At 50.0% G+C, this 17,724-nt stretch overlaps 1 protein-coding gene across 1 annotated transcript in view; it reads left to right on the plus strand.

The window, feature by feature from the left end:
- NRXN2 (neurexin 2) overlaps positions 1–17,724 on the plus strand; it is an 871,230-nt gene that overhangs the window by 401,049 nt on the left and 452,457 nt on the right. The window contains exon 14 of the mRNA XM_078784719.1: positions 3,422–3,595. Within this exon, the coding sequence (XP_078640845.1) occupies positions 3,422–3,595 (174 nt within the window). The remainder of the gene's footprint in view (positions 1–3,421; positions 3,596–17,724) is intronic.

The raw sequence follows: 17,724 nt of genomic DNA on the forward strand, positions 1-17,724 counted from the left end.
TTCACGCCGTTTTTCACACAGTTGTATCATTGTAAATTAACATGCCAAAACAAAATCTCCCAAGTGTCCACTCTCTGATCGGTGATTGTTTATTTTGAATCTTGTATACCTTTTTCAAAATGAAGCATTCAAATAGTACCAAGACCTTTGAAACCCCCATTTTTTAGTACATATTGCTTTACCCCCAGACATAACAATATATATACTATATATATATATATATATATATATATATATATATATATATATATATATATATATATATACACACACTAGCAGAAGTACCCGGCATTGCCGGGCGGGGAGGGGGAGGGGGAGGGGAGGGGAGGGGAACGGGGGGGGGGGAATTTACCCTTGTTATGTTTGCCCTTCGGTCTCTCCGAAAGGACCGACTGGACAACCCTCCCATCTACTTTCTCAACAATCCTCTCCAAGAAGTTCTGTCGCTCAAGCTTTTGGGTCTCACTATCTGCCATGATCTTTCTTGGGAAAACCACATTTCCAAGCTGGCCTCCAAAGCCAGTCGCCGACTGGGCATCCTCCGTCGTGCGAAGTCCTTCCTTGGCACACCTGAGCTCCTCACCACATACAAGGCTTTCATCCGCAGCTCAATGGAATACTGTTCCGGGTTCCCCCCTCTGGGCTGGTGCTCCTGCCTCACACCTAGCTCGGCTTCACGCTGTTGAGGCCAAAGCTTTCAGAATCATTGGAATCTCCTGCGATGTAGTCAACTCCGAGGGCCTTTCACTCACTCACCGCAGGCAGGTTGGTGGTCTTTCTGTCTTCTACCGACTCCTCTCCGGCCTTGCTCCCCCAGCCCTCTCTGTGCTCTGTCCCCCCAATATTCCTTCAGGTCGCACAAGATCTGCCTGCAACCCTCTTATGGTTAAACTGCCAAAGTCAAGGCTCTCTGCTCACCTTCACTCTTTCATTCCCCTTTTCTCCCGCCTCTGGAACAAACTCCCCCACTCCCTTCAATCCCACTCCTCCCTCCAGGTCTTTAAAACAGCTGTTCACCACCATCTCTTATCTTCCCCCATCGAAAACCTTGATCTTTTCTACCCCCGGTAATTCACCCCAGAGTCCTTGCAGTGTTCATATGTTTTAATCCTCTCCCACCTCCCCCCAAGTCCTCCCGATGTCCCTGCTCTCAAATGTTGTGTTTGTGTCCTTCCCCCTCTTCCCCCTCTCTTTTGTGTCCTTCCCCCTCTCTCCCCATCTTGTCTGCCGCTCCCCTTGTTTTTTGTGTTTTGTGTGTCGGTTTGTCTTTTTGTGTGATTAATGTTAGCTCTTTCACGAGCCTCGATCTTGTATACAAAAAAAAAAAAAAAAAAAGTTTGTTGGTTTCACACATTGTGTATGTATGTTTCTCTATGTCTTTCCTCACAACAAACACTTTCAACATGTATTTGTTGAATAATGAAGACATTCATCATTTATTGTTTAGCTAGGCTAGTTAATAGACGCTATTTTAAAGGTGAGTATGAATCATATGTGGCGTGACTCGATGAATCATGTTTTGATTTTTATGGACTGGAAGTAGTAAATTATTTCGAAAATATTGTAACCATATTTTTCAACCTGTTTTCATCTTTTATTTTGCCCTGGCTGGCATTTCTGTTTACCCACATTACACTTGATCAAACTGACTGCACAGCTAAGATGGCTGCATTTACTGTTTGCCAAAGCAGTCTTTGAGGTTCGTTCCTCCTGGTGTAAAACCTGATTCACTTCCATTAAAACAATGTGCTCATCACTGTACCAGCAGGGTCTTCTTCTTCTTCTTCTGCATCATTATTAGCCCACTTCAAGTGGGGTCGCTGACACGGATCCTGCTCCACCGTTTGGGTCGATCGTATGACCCATTCTTTATCCAAACCTTTCATCTGCGTGTCCGCTTCCACACAATCACTCCATCTCCTCTTCGGTCTGCCCCGCTATTTCTTTCCAGGTGGTATCATTCTCATCAATCTTCTACCCATAATATACTCATTCCTTCCCATATGATCTCAATCGACTTCTCTGTACCTTATATGATGCTTCAACCACCTTCACAGTTCCTCACGTGGCCTTCTCTCGTTGCACCACTCAACCGTCTCAGCATCCTCATCTCGGTCACATCTAATCTTCGCTCCAACTTTCTTGTCATCAGCCATGTCTCTACACCATACAACAGTGCCAGCCGCACTTCCGCTCTCTACACCTTTCCCTTCAGTCTCATCGGCATCTTTCCATCACAAAGCACCCCTGAAACCTTCTTCCAGTTACTCCATCCTGCCTGTATCCTGATGCTCATCTATCCATGTAACTCACCAAGGTCAACGAGTCTAAGGACTTCTGCACCTCCTTAATCTTGTCCCCTTGCATCACCACTTCGTTTTCCTCTAACTCTTCAGTAGTCACTGTACATCTCATATACTCTGTCTTTGCCCATCTAATCCTAATCAAGTCCAATCCTCCAATGCCTTTCCTCCATTCTTCCAATTTAAATTCTACTTCTCCCTTACTTTGGCACACAATATTATGTCATCCGCAAATCGCATGCTCGATGGTGCCTGTGTTCTCACATCAGCTGTCAGAACATCCATCACGACAACAAGGAAAAATGGGCTCCATGCAGAGCATTGATGGACACCAACTTCCACCATGAAACTGTCCGGCACTCCAACACTGCTCCTCACTTGTGTAGAACACCCATTGTGCATATCCTGGATCTTTACATACACTGTACTTCTCCCTGCACAAATGTAGATGTACTTCTCTGGCACAAATCTCTCTCAAACAGTTCCACAACTCTTGTTGCGGCACTCTATCATCGGCCTTTTCCAAATCGATAAACGCCAAATGCAGATCCTTCAAGTTAGGGGCTCTGCCCGCCCTTGGCACTGTTGGTGGAACTAGCCGAGTGACGTGCCACCTGTGAACTAGCTCAAGCCACACGTCACCCACGCGAAGCATCAGTGCCCCGGCCCTGACACATCCGCAACGAAGTGAAGCATCATCCAGTGGCACGAACAACTCACCAGAACACCGTGAAGCCACAGCAAGATGTATTTGACCATCCTCGTTGATTTGAGCTGAGCATCACCCTGCTGAGTTTGGTGGCGACGACCTCTCAGGCCATCGCTTCCTTGTACCAGCAGATTGTTATTAGTAATTTCGTTTTGCTTACACATTCATTGTGGGTCTTTCCAGCAGTGGTATATTCAACACCTAGTTTATAGTTTGCTGTTGCTCTCTTTCTCTGATATTTTGTTTGTGACTTTTAAGGAATGGTGGAAAACTACAAAGACTCGTGTGACAAAAAAAAAATTCACTTGCAGTAGGGGACAACTTAGCATTTGCTACCTTTGCCGTATCACAGGTAATGAGCCGAAGTTGAGTGCATTTGTTTGTTTATTTATTATTTTTCTTCTTCCAGGCAAACTCTACATTGGCGGAGTGCCTGCCAGCATGTACCGCTCACTACCAAAACTAGTCGCCTCAAAGGAGGGTTTTCAAGGATGTCTGGCTTCCCTAGACCTCAATGGACGCATGCCAGACATTATTGAGGAGGCCCACCATCGCCTGGGAACAATAGAACGTGGCTGTGAAGGTGTGTACCAAATATACCCAACAGCCCATGGTGTGCTCCTGACTCGAGGGACTATCGAATGTTTTGCTGGTGAAGATAACTCTATGGTTAAGGCTACATGCTTCTTGCATTGTTATTGATGTTGATGATGATCTTGTTGATGATAATGAGGTTGTTATTGATGAGGCTGTTGTTGAGGACGAATATATTATTGATGCTGTCGGTGCCTGCAAGACAACTTAAGAGTTGCCATCAATTACTGGTATATGGTTTCACAGTAAGATTTTCAAAAAGTTGCAACATTGTCAGTGTCATTAAAAATATAATGCAAAAATTATTAATAATTTGTCACAAAGCATAATATGGTATGCTAGGCCATTTTAAAGTGCATAATTTCAACATAAGTAGGTGAAAATCAACAACACACCACGTGTGGAACACCAGGCTTCATAGTATCATGTACTGACCCCATGCACTCATGTTTGACATGAATTCAAATTCATCAGCAAAGAGACCTTCCTTGGAGATGGGAGGAATATGAAGCAGGACCTGGAGTACTTGTTTACTCCAATGACATCTTCTATTGTAAAACACACAGATAAACAATGTCTTCCCTCTCAGGGATATTCTGGGGTAATTGGTTAGGGGTTAAAAGTGGAACCTAAAAGATAAAGTAAGACATGAGATAGACTGGGTATAGGCATACTGTAGGTAAATGAGTAAATGAAACATATTCAACCAAAAAACTGGAGATGATTGCACAGCATGAGCAGGTAGTTTTAGTAAGGCCTTTTGTACAGCACCATAATGTGCAATCCAGGATGGGGAACACATCCAATATAAATGACAGATGAGAGTCTCATTCACGATGTACAATGACATAAACCAGCCGAAATATACTGTATACATACTGTACATATCTTGCCATCGGAATACAAGTTAGGTTGGTGGAAAGGATGTACAAAGTAACAACGGGAAGAGTTTTCGTTGGTCCTGGGACGTCGGAGGAGTTCAGTGTGAACATCTGTTTGAGGCAGGGAAGTGCTCTCAGCCCACTCCTGTTTATCATGGTGATGGAGTTGGTAAGCAGGAAGGTAAACATGAAATATATTCTGGGGAGAATATTGCATGCAGACAATCTGGCTGTTATGGCGAAGAGTGTGTGGGAGATGCAAAAAGTACTGGGGGAGTGGAAGTAGGCATTTGAGAAACATGGGCTGAAAATGAACATGGAGAAGATAGAGGTGATGTGGATTGGGCGGCAGAGAAAATAAATGAGTATCACGTTAGAGGGCAAGGAGATCAAACAAGGAAATAGATTTGAGTATATGGGTGGAACAGTGACAAGTGATGGTAAGTCAGAGGCAGAGGTGCAGAAGAGGATTCAGGTGGGTGAGAATGTGTGGAAGATAGTGGAGGGGGTAATGGCAGACAGAAAGATTCAAGGAGATTGAAAGGAAATGTTCTGATGTCTTGTGTAATGCCGGCCTATCATTATGGTCTGGAGACGGTGGAACTGATAGAGAGACAACAACAGAGGTTGCAGATTTGCGAGATCAACTTGATCAGGAGGATTGCGGGAGTGAAGAGGTTGAAGAGAAGGAGAATGGATGAACTGAGGGATGAGATTGGTGTGCAGATGAGCTTGATTGGGAGATTGGTAAAATGCTAGCTGAGATGGGCTAGATATAGGTAGCACTTACGATATAGGCAGCACTAATATATATACACAAAGAATTAAGTTAAGCACCCCCCCCGTTTCTTTACAACCTCGCACATTACAAGTTTGTTGTCGTCAAAACAGTGTAATATACCCATGATATTGCTATATTTTCTGGAGAAGTGATATTATGGTCACATAAAAACATAACAATCATGCCGTTTTCAATATTTTATTCTGAATAATTTAAGGTGAAATTTTTTGGGAATTTTAGGCATATTTTCACCTCAATTTAAGTATGGAGCTATAGGTCCATCACGGACAGTGTGGATGACGTTTATGTTTTCTAACGTACAGTCATTGTTCTGAGAAGACCTCTAGCGATCTTTGCGTCAATAACGTGTGTAGGACCCACGTGATCGGATCACTGACTCAACCCTACGTCTCATAGACCCTGTAAGCCGTCGTATGCGTTGCTGTGGCAGGTTGTTCCATTCCCGATGTAATGCACGTTCCAATTCATCCAGATTGGCTATTGGAGGGACCATCTTCGCAATTTGTCGTCCCAACATGTCCCAAACGTGCTCGAGGGGGTTCAACCTGCCACAGCAACGCATACGACGGCTTACAGGGTCTATGAGACGTAAGGTTGAGTCAGTGATCCGATCACGTGGGTCCTACACACGTTATTGACGCAAAGATCGCTAGAGGTCTTCTCAGAACAATGACTGTACGTTAGAAAACATAAACGTCATCCACACTGTCCGTGATGGACCTATAGCTCCATACTTAAGTTGAGGTGAAAATATGCCTAAAATTCCCAAAAAATTTCACCTTAAATTATTCAGAATACAATATTGAAAACGGCATGATTGTTATGTTTTTATGTGACCATAATATCACTTCTCCAGAAAATATAGCAATATCATGGGTATATTACACTGTTTTGACGACAACAAACTTGTAATGTGCGAGGTTGTAAAAAAACGGGGGGGGGTGCTTAACTTAATTCTTTGTGTATATATGTAGTGGGACGTATATATGTTGTGTTGTGGGACGGGAGTTGTGGGAGATATGTTGAAGGCAGCAGGAAGTTGGGGTGTGAAGAGAATGACAGAGATCTGTAATCTGGTGGTGAAAGAAGGCTGCATTCCAGTGGATTGGGAACTGAGTACCCTCGTCCCTCTATACAAGGGGAAAGGTGACCCTCTGGAGTGTGGCTCGTACCGAGCGATAAAGTTATTGGAGTATGGAATGAAGGTATTGGAAAGGGTGTTGGAGAGGAGGAAAAGGAAGAAGGTGAAGATCGACGAAATGTAGTTTGGATTTATGCCAGGAAGAGGAACGACAGACGTGCTCTTTATTGTGAGGCAGTTTTTTTTTTTTTTTTTTTTTTTTTTTTTTTTTTTTTTTGTATACAAGATCGAGGCTCGTGAAAGAGCGAAAATTAATCACACAGAAAGACAAACAGACACATAAAACAAATAACATCGGGAGCGGTAGACAAGATGGGGAGAGAGGGGGAAGGACACAAACACAACATTTGAGAGCAGGGACCGAGAGACATGGAGACATCGAGAGATCTGTGGGAGGGAGAGGGCTTTGGGGGGGAGGCATGTGAAGGGGGGAGGCATGTGAAGGGGGGGAGGCATGTGAAGGGGGGGGGGGGGGTGGGAGAGGTATAAACATATGGACACTGCCAGGATTTCCAGGAAATAAGTTGGAATTTCAAACAAGGTGGATCTGGGGTGAATTAGTGGGGGTAGAAAAGATCAAGGTTATGGATGGGGGAAGATAAGAGATGGTGGTGAACAGCTGTTTTAAAGACCTGGAGGGAGGAGAGGGATTGAAGGGAGTGTGGGAGTTTGTTCCACAGGCGGGAGAAAAGAGGAATGAAAGAGTGAAGGTGAGCAGAGAGCCGAGATTTCGGCAGTTTAACCATCAGAGGGTTGCTGGCAGATCTTGTGCGACCTGTAGGAATATTTGGGGGACAGAGCACGGAGAGAGCTGGGGGAGCAAGGCCGGAGAGGAGTCGGTAGAAGACAGAAAGACCACCTACCTGCCTGCGGTGAGTGAGTGAAAGGCCCTCAGAGATAGCTTCATCGCGGGAGATTCCAATGATTTTGAAAGCTTTGGATTCAACAGCGTGAAGCCGAGCCAGGTGTGAGGCAGGAGCACCAGCCCATAGGGGAGAACAGTATTCCATTGAGCTGCGGATGAAAGCCTTGTATGTGGTGAGGAGCTCAGGTGTGCCGAGGAAGGACTTCGCACGACGGAGGATGCCCAGTCGGCGACTGGCTTTGGAGGCCAGCTTGGAAATGTGGTTTTCCCAAGAAAGATCATGGCAGATAGTGAGACCCAAAAGCTTGAGTGACAGAACTTCTTGGAGAGGATTGTTGAGAAAGTAGATGGGAGGGTTGTCCAGTCGATCTTTTCGGAGAGACATAGTAAGAGAGTGAGATTTGGCAGGATTGAAAGACATGTTCCACTTGTTTGACCAGTCTGTGATTTTGTCCAGGTCTTCAGAGAGTGAGGAGGCTGCAGACTGCCTATCTGAGGGAAGAGGAATGGAGCGGCAGAGAGTGGAGTCATCAGCAAAGAGATAGAGAGGATTTTCCAGAGAGTCAGAGAGATCATTGATAAAGACCAGAAAAAGCACAGGGCCCAGCACACTTCCTTGGGGAACTCCAGCCTGAACAGGAAGGGGAGATGAGAGAAATCCATTCAGGGCCACACGTTGACTACGACCAGAGAGGAAGTCCGCAAGCCATGCATGGAGATTTCCATGGATACCATAGGAGGAGAGTTTGGTGAGCAGAGCTGGGTGCCAGACCGTATCAAAGGCCCTTGATATGTCAAGGGAGACAGCTCTGATTTCCTGTTTGGCATTCAGGACCTCCATCCATTGTTGAGACAGCAGAAGCAGGAGAAGTACATGGAGAAGAGGAAGAAGTTGTTTCTTGAGTTTGTTGATCTGGAGAAAGCATTCGATAGGGTTCCACGCGAAGTATTGACATGGGCATTGAGGAAGTTAAGAGTGGAGGAATGGTTGATCAGAGTTGTGATGGCAATGTACAAAAGGGCACGCACAGCTGTAAGGACGAAGGACGGGAACAGAGGTGAGTTTGAGGTGAAGGTGGGAGTGCATCAGGGGGTCGGTACTAAGTCCACTACTATTTGTAGCTGTGATGGAGGTGCTGGCTCAGAATGTAAAGGAGGGTTTACCGTGGAAGTTGTTGTATGCAGACGATCTGGTGTTGATTGCGGAAAGTATGGATGGACTGAAGGAAAAGATGAACAAGTGGAAGGAATGCATGGAGACAAAAGGTCTGAAGGTGAATATCGGAAAGACGAAGGTGATGGCAAGTGGGAAATCATGTGGTGAGGTGGAAAGAACTGGGAAGTGGCTATGTGCTGTGTGCAGGAAGGGTGTCGGAGTGAACTCCATTCAATGTACAATGTGCGCTGAGTGGGTTCATCAAAAATGTAGTGGTCTGAGAGGGTCATTAACCAGTGTGGCAGCTGCATTCAAATGTAAGGTGTGCACAGAGGAAGCTGCAGATGGAGGAAATGTTGAGTTTGATCTTGGAGACGGCGTGAAGCTGGAAGGGGTGAAAACATTTTGCTACCACGGAGACATGCTGAATGGAGAAGGTGGATCAGACTCGGCAACGGTTGCTAGAGTGAGATGTGCATGGAAGAAGTTTCGGGAACTGAGTGGCGTGCTGACGAGGAGGGGAGTGTCGTTGAAGCTGAAGGGAAAGGTGTATGCTGCATATGTGAGAAGTGTTATGATTTATGGGAGCGAGACATGGGTAATGAACGTAGAGCGGCAACAAAGGCTGGAAAGGGTGGAAATGCGAATGGTTTGGTGGATGTGCGGAGTATCGTTGAGAGAGAAGAAGACAAATGATGAATTGCGAAAGATGATGGGAATAGATCCTGTGATGGATGCTGTGAAGAGAAACAGGTTGAGATGGTTTGGTCATGTGTTGAGGAAGGATGAAAGTGACTGGTTGAGAAGAGTTATGAAAATGAATGTAGAAGGAAGTAGAGGACGGGGAAGACCGAGAAAGACTTGGCCAAAGATGGTGGAAGAAGAAATGAAGGCAAATGGGTTAACAAGGAGAGATGCAGAAAATAGGGCAAAATGGAGAAGATTGTCATGGGGACCGCAAGGCTAACCCCCGCTCTAGCAGGGAAAATGGCCTTAAAATGCATGTTGTTGTTGTTGTTGTAATATATATACAGTCACGTGAAAAAGTAAGTACACCCCAAGTAAAGTTTTGAGTTTTTCAACAGATTTCAACATATAGCTATTTGATCCTCATTTCAACAATATTGATAGATAAAGGTGATATAATATAACAAATATCATGAAACATTTACATTTTTTTAGTCCATTGTATAATTTAAATAAACATAAATGCAAATTTCGCATGTGGAAAAAGTAAGAACACCCCTACATGTCTCACAACTTTAAATACCTAAAATTAGAATCAGGTGCACCAGCTCAGGTGCAAATGATTAGAACATCGTTAGAGAGGATCTTGGAGGAACCTGTCTTATTTAAACCTCAGACATTTAGTTTGGTTTGCTCTTTGTTGTTGAAGTGTGCGGCGTCACCATGCCGAGATCAAAAGAGCTCTCTGAGGTCTTCAGAAAGAAGGTTATAGATGCCTACGAGTCTGGGAAGGGATTTAAAAAGATCTCCAAACAATTTGAAATCAATCATTTGACTGTGCGGAAGATCATCCACAAGTGGAGAAGACTCCAAACAACTGCCAACTTGTTCAGGCCAGGCCGCCCCAGCAAGTTCAGCCCGAGAGCAGACCGCACGATGCTGAAAGAAGTCTCTAAGAACCCCAGAATGTCATCACGGGACCTACAGGTAGGTCTTGCCACTGTTGATGTCAAAGTGCACAAGTCTACCATTAGAAAGAGGCTGCACAAGTTTGATCTACATGCGAGGTGTGCCAGGAGGAAACCTTTGCTGTCCAGAAAGAACATCAGGGCAAGACTAAAGTTTGCTCATGAACACCTCGTCAAAGACCAGCACTTCTGGAACAATGTGCTCTGGACAGATGAGTCAAATGTCGAGCTATTTGGCCACAGTACCAGAAGACATGTTTGGCAAAAACCAAAGACAGCATTTGACTACAAGAACCTGATACCAACTGTAAAGCATGGTGGTGGAAATATTATGGTTGGGGGCAGCTTTGCTGCATCAGGACCTGGGCAGCTCACCATTATAGAATCCACGATGAATTCTTCATTGTACCAGAGGGTGCTTGAGGATAATGTGAGGCCATCTGTTGTAAAGTTGAAGCTCAACCGAAGGTGGACCTTGCAACATGACAATGACCCTAAACATACCAGTAAATCCACCAAGGAATGGCTGAAAAGAAAGAAATGGAGGGTTCTGGAATGGCCAAGTCAAAGCCCGGATCTAAATCCCATCGAGATGTTGTGGGGGGATTTGAAACGAGCTGTGCATGCAAGAAACCCCTCAAACATCGCACAGCTGAAATAATTCTGCATGGAGGAGTGGGCAAAAATTTCTCCCAGTCGATGTCAGAGACTGGTAGACAGTTATAAGAAACGCCTACTTGAGGTTGTTTCTGCGAAAGGGGGCAATACCACCTATTGGAGCCAAGGGTGTACTTACTTTTTCCACATGCGAAATTTGCATTTTGTTTATTTAATTTATACAATGGACTACAAAATGTAAATGTTTCATGGTATTTGTTATATTATATTGAAGGAGCAGCGCTCCTGCTTGAGATGGACGAAGTGACGGACAAGACACAAACTCGTCCGAGAAGATGTTTATTGTATAATCATCTCGGGAACTCTGAAAACCCGTTTATCGGGTTCGCATATATATATCCAAACCAAAAAGCATACATCAGAACCAAAGCCCCGCCTCTCAGGCGAGGCACGCTTTGGTGGTCATGTGACCGACAGGTGCAAAGGATTATAACCTCGGCGCCGCGGTTTGGCCGCCGGTTACGTCACCGGCTTGGGCCAGGAGATTCTGTTGCTGGTCTCGAGCTTTGGGGGTCCCATGGGTCGCTACACACGCCCCCCCCCCCCCCCAGAATCGACTTGGTCCAGGAAGGTCAACCTGAGGGGGTCCGGATGACCTGACTGAAACGACCCCTGGCTGGTCGCGGGGGGGGGGGGGGGGGGGGTCCGGTGTGGTGGCGGGTGGGCGGACGGGGGGTGCAGTGGACGGGGGGCGGCCGTGCCGCGGTGGGAGAGCCAGCCGTGGCGGCTGGCCGACGTCCATGTGGGCCGGCTTGAGACGGTCCACCGAAATCCGGTCCGCCCGGCCGCCAATGCTGACGACGAAGGACTTGTTGTCCCGTCGTAGGACCCGGAAGGGGCCGTCGTATGGTGGCCGGAGCGCCCCCGGTGCACGTCGTGGCGCACAAAGACGTACTCCGCCGTGCGGAGTGCTGGGGGGGCGTAGGATTGGGGGTCGCCGTGGCGGGACGTGGGCACCGGGGCGAAACGTTGGGCGGCCTCCTGGAAGTCCATGCGCTGGCGCGCGGCGGACCAGGGGCTGGTGGCGTCGGGCACGAACTCGCCCGGGACGCGGAGGGCCTGGCCGTACACCAGCTCGGCGGTGGATGCCTGGATGTCCTCCTTTGGAGCCGTGCGGAGGCCCAAAAGGACCCACGGGAGCCGGTCGGCCCAGCCGTCGTCCTGGAGGCCGGCCATGAGTGCGGCCTTCATGGAGCGGTGGAACCGCTCGCACAACCCGTTGGCCTGGGGGTGGTAGGCCGTGGTGCGGTGCAGGGTAACGCCCAACGTGCGGGCGACCGCGCCCCACAGTTCGGACGTGAACTGTGGGCCGCGGTCTGACGAGATGTCCGCCGGTGCGCCAAAACGCGCGACCCAGGTGGCGATGAATGCCTGGGCCACGTCGGCGGTGGTGGTGGAGGCGAGGGGCACAGCCTCCGGCCACCTGGTGGTCCTGTCCAACATGGTAAGCAGGTGGGTGAACCCCTGCGATGGGGGCAGGGGACCCACCAGGTCCACCTGGACGTGGTCAAAACGTCGCTCGGGCACGGTGAAAGGAGCCAGCGGAGCCTGGGTGTGACGGTGGACCTTGGCCCGCTGGCAGGGTGTGCAGGCGTTGGCCCAGTCGCGGACGTCCCGTCGCAACCCGTGCCAGACACAACGTGCCGACACCAGCCTCTGGGACGCCTTCCGGCCCGGGTGTGAGAGGCCGTGGAGCGAAGCAAAAATGCGACGCCGCCAGGTGACCGGCACAACGGGGCGAGGTCGGCCTTGGGAGACGTCACAAAGCAGGACCGTGTCCACGAAGGGGACGTCAGCCAAGCGGAGGCCAGTGTCCGCCACCCGGAGTGCCTGCACCATGCCGTCGGTGGCCTGGTCCGTCGCCATCAGGGCGAAATCGACGCCGAGGTGGACGGCGTTGGCGCCGGCTCGAGAAAGGCAGTCGGCCACGGCGTTGTCCTTTCCGGCGACGTGCCGGATGTCCGTGGTGTATTCCGACACGGCGGAGAGGTGGCGCTGCTGGTGGGCCGACCACGGCTCCGTGACCTTGGCCATGGCGAAAATCAATGGCTTGTGGTCGACAAAGGCCGTGAATGGGCGGCCCTCCAGGAGGTGGCGAAAATGGCGGATGGCCAGGTACATCGCGAGGAGCTCGCGGTCGAAAGTGCTGTACTTCAACTCGTTGGGCAGGAGTTGCCGGCTGAAGAACGCGAGCGGCTGCCAGGCCCCGTTTACCCATTGCTCATGAACTGCGCCCACGGCGTAGTCGGAGGCGTCCGTGGTGAGGGCGATGGGAGCATGGGGTACCGGGTGGGCCAGCAGCGTGGCATTGGCGAGGGCCCGTTTCGCGCCGGTGAAAGCAGCGTCCATGTCCGTGGACCAGACGACGTCGCGCTTCGCTGGCCGGCCACGGAGGGCGGTGTACAAGGGCCGCATGAGTTGCGCAGCTCGGGGCACGAAGCGGTGGTAAACGTTCACCATCCCGAGGAACTCCTGCAGCGCCTTGACGGAGCGGGGGCGTGGGAAAGCGGCGATGGCCTCGACTTTGGCCGGTAGCGGTACGGTGCCGTTCCGGGTGATGTGGTGGCCCAAAAAGTCGATCGTCGCCGCACTAAAGTGACATTTGGCCGGGTTGACGATCAAGCCGCGCTCGCTGAGGCGGCCGAACAGCGTCCGGAGGTGGAGGAGGTGCTCGGCTCTGGACGTGCTGGCGACGAGGATGTCGTCCAGGTAGGTAAAGAGGAACGGCAAGTCGCGCAGCACGCCGTCCATCAGGCGCTGGAACGCCTGTGCCGCGTTTTTGAGGCCGAAGGGCATCCGGAGGAATTCGAAGAGGCCGAAAGGTGTAATAACGGCCGTCTTCGGGATGTCGGCCGGGCGGACGGGCACCTGGTGGTACCCCCGAATCAGGTCCACTTTTGAAAAAATGGTCCGCCCCGCCAACCGGGCGGAAAAATCCTGGATGTGCGGGACGGGGTACCTGTCGGGGGTAGAGGTGGCGGTAGTCGCCGCATGGCCGCCATCCGCCCCCCGGCTTCGGGACGATGTGCAGCGGCGAGGCCCAGGTGCTGTCGGAGCGCCGCACGATGCCGAGGCGCTCCAGCGCGGCGAACTCGGCCTTGGCGACGGCGAGTTTGGCTGGGTCGAGACGGCAAGCTCGGGCGTACACCGGCGGGCCCGTAGTGGGAATGTGATGCTCGATGCCGTGACGCACCGCGACGGCCGAAAACGTCGGTCGCGTGAGGGCCGGGAACTCCGCGAGGAGACGCGCGAAGTCGTCTGCCAACGGGAGGACGCAGGAAAGCTCGGTGGGCGCAGAAGGGCTCAAGGCGCACGCCAGCGAGCTGAAAGTTTTTGTGTTGACGAGACGCCGACGTTTAATGTCGACCAGCAGCCCATGGGCGCAAAGGAAATCGGCCCCGAGCAAAGCCATGGGGACGTCCGCCGTCACGAACTCCCAGCGAAAGAGCTGGCTGCCGAAGCGGAGGGCGACGGTGCGTGGGCCGAAGGTGCGGATGGCGGAGCCGTTGGCCGCGATTAAGGAGGGGCCGCAAATGGCGGCCCGCCTGTCCTCCGCCGAAGCGGGAATGACGCTCAGCTGAGCGCCGGTGTCGCAGAGAAAACGCCGCCCCGACGCTTGGTCCGCGATGAATAGCAGGTTTCCGGAACGGCCGGCGCTCATGGCTGGTAGTGAGTGCCGGCCCGACCGTTTCCCGACTTGCCGAACGTGCACGGGGGTCGACATGATAGGGCCTGCCGCCCGAACCTGGCGTGGAAATAACACCAGGCCGGGTCTGGCTGGGGCTCCGGTCGACGCGTCGGGACTGGGTGATGCGGCGTCGCCGCTGCCAGTTGCGCCGGCCCGGCAGCCTCCGGGAAGGAAGCTGCATCGCGGGCGTCGGGCGGGTGGGCGGGAAACCGCGCCGCGGGCGCCGACTGGGCGGCGAGCGGGCTCCCGGCAGCCACCCCGACGAGCTGGCTCGCCGCTCTGACGAGCTGGCTTGCCGAATCGATCTTGTCGGCCTCCCTGGCGAGGTCGCGGGGGTTCGTGATGGTCGTGCTTGCCAGGGCGACCCGGACCTGTGCCAGGAGCTGGCGGAGAAAAAGCTCTTGGAAAAGGAAATCCGAGGGATGCTCGCCGAGCAACGCGAGCATGTAGTCCATACGTTCGGACGGGCACGTATCGCCGAGCTCAGGAAGGTCGAGCAGGCGTCGTGCACGTTCAGCCGGGGAGAGGGCGAAAGCGCCCAGAAGAAGTGCCTTGATGGCGTCGTACTTGCCGTCAGCGGGCCGGCTCTGGAGGAGGCTCAGGCAGCGGGCGGCGGTCACGGAGCTGAGCGCGGCGACCACGTAATGGTATTTCGTGGTGTCCTCCGTAATGCCATGCAGGGCGAACTGGGAGTCCGCCTGAGCGAACCAGACGGCGGCATGTGCTTCCCAGAAAGTGGGCAGTTTGAGGGACACTGCCGTGTCCATCGCGTGTCGTAAACTCGGGGTCACCAGTGAAGGAGCAGCGCTCCTGCTTGAGACGGACGAAGTGACGGACAAGACACAAACTCGTCCGAGAAGATGTTTATTGTATAATCATCTCGGGAACTCTGAAAACCCGTTTATCGGGTTCGCATATATATATCCAAACCAAAAAGCATACATCAGAACCAAAGCCCCGCCTCTCAGGCGAGGCACGCTTTGGTGGTCATGTGACCGACAGGTGCAAAGGATTATAACCTCGGCGCCGCGGTTTGGCCGCCGGTTACGTCACCGGCTTGGGCCAGGAGATTCTGTTGCTGGTCTCGAGCTTTGGGGGACCCATGGGTCGCTACAATATCACCTTTATCTATCAATATTTTTGAAGTGAAGATCAAATAGCTGTATGTTGAAATATGTTGAAAAAGTCAAAACTTTACATGGGGTGTACTTACTTTTTCACATGCCTGTATATATCTATCTATAATTCCACTAATCTCTGTGTGTATGTTTGTTTGTATGTTTGTCTGTGACCGCTGTTTCTCGACAACTACCGGTCCGATATACTTGAAACTTGCCAGGTATATTGCTGGGGACCCGAGGATGTGCCTTTTCAAGGTTTTAAATTAATCGCAGAAGTAGTTACCGAGCTATGTCCAAAAAACGATTCAACCAATCAGAGAGCAGCGAGCTATCACGTGTGCCGAACGTGGCGAACAGACTCTGCCTCGGATGGCACATTTGAGAGCGTATTCATTTATTTCCCGTCGGCAAACTATGTTGCCGTTAAACTATGTTTTAAAACTAATTAAAACTAATTTGCGATTCATCGTAACTGCGATTCGTAACTGCCGTTCGCTTTGGCTTTGCGAATGGACCAAACCATTTCATGTAAATAGAGGGGGGGGGGATTGTCACCGTACTCGCAAGCCGTTCGCTTTGGACCAAACCATTTCATGTAAATAGAGGGGGGGGATATAATTTTAGATATAGATATAGTACGGGCATGCCCTAGTATATATAATATATGCAAATTAAATGGGGGAAAATAGAATGGCAAAGAGAGCAGGTAGGTTGAAGGAACAAGGTTGAGATGGGGAAATTGTGTGAAGAGGAATATCAGTAAGGTGGAGGTGGTTGGAGAGTTGAGAGAATGGGCTGAGGATAGAGGGGAGGTGATGAGTATCGTGGTCAAGGCAGGGCAGGATCTTGGTGCCATTTGACGTCACCCATTACAAAGGGAAGAGGAGGAGGAGGAGAATATATATTCCATTTGGAAGTTATCGGAGTATAGTTTCACTAATTTCAGTTGTTTTGCCAATTTTTTGTCGTTTCATGAAAAGAGTTTTAAATCATCCATGTACAGTAGACGTGTCACCTTTATGGTTCATTTGGATGTTATTGTATTGGTTGTTAGTGTGTATCCATGTCCTTGCTCGTTCATAAGGTTACTTAGTGGATCCAGAGCAAGGCAAAACAGGAGGGAAAAGAAATAAAAACAAAGTAAAACAAGACAATCCGTCCAAAACAGAAAAGGCTGTCTCCTTGGAAGATCCCACGTTATAACTTTCGTCCTGGCATTTCAATCTTTCCTTCTGAGTGCTGTAGGATTAGTGTGGTATGCCATAGATCCAGTGCTTTATCAACACACTTGATTATTTGGAGACTTATCTTGTACATTTGCGTGCACTTTATTGTCCCCCGTCGCACCGCGGAGCGAAAGGGGGACTATGCTTTCCCCTCCGTCCGTGCATGCGTCCGTGCGTGCATGCGTGCGGGCGTGCGTACGTGCGTGCGTAAGCGAAGGACCGGATTCTAATTTGGTGTGTGGGTGCAACCCACGTCAAAATCCAAGATGGCCGCCGCCATGTATGTCTGACGCCATGTATGTCTGAACCTTGTGAGCGGAATATCTTGAAAAATAAGCGAAGTACCAACTTCTAATCTGGTGTGTGGGTGTACCTAGGCATAAGGAAGAAAGCTGTTGAAAATTGGGTCGCCACGTCAAAATCCAAGATGGCCGCCACCATATGTATGTCTGAACCTTGTGAGCGGAATATCTTGAAAAATAAGCGAAGTTCTAACTTCTAATCTGGTGTGTGGGTGTATCTAGGCATGAGGAAGAACGCTATTGATAATTGGGTCGCCACGTCAAAATCCAAGATGGCCGGCACCATATATATGTCTGAAACTTGTGAGCGAAATATCTTGAAAAATAAACGAACTACTAACTTCTAATCTGGTGTGTGGGTGTATCTAGGCATAAGGGAGAACGCCATTGAAAATTGGGTCGCCACGTCAAAATACAAGATGGCCGCCGCCATGTATGTCTGAACCTTGTGAGCGGAATATCTTGAAAAATAAGCGAAGTACTAACTTCTAATCTGGTGAGTGGGTGTATATCGGCATAAGGAAGAACGCTATTGAAAATTGGGTCGCCACGTCAAATTCCAAGATGGCCGCCACCATATATATGTCTGAACCTTGTGAGTGA

Source organism: Myxine glutinosa, chromosome 9 (assembly GCF_964187855.1).
Source record: "Myxine glutinosa chromosome 9, kmMyxGlut1.1, whole genome shotgun sequence".
NCBI classification, from domain to species: Eukaryota; Metazoa; Chordata; class Myxini; order Myxiniformes; family Myxinidae; genus Myxine; species Myxine glutinosa.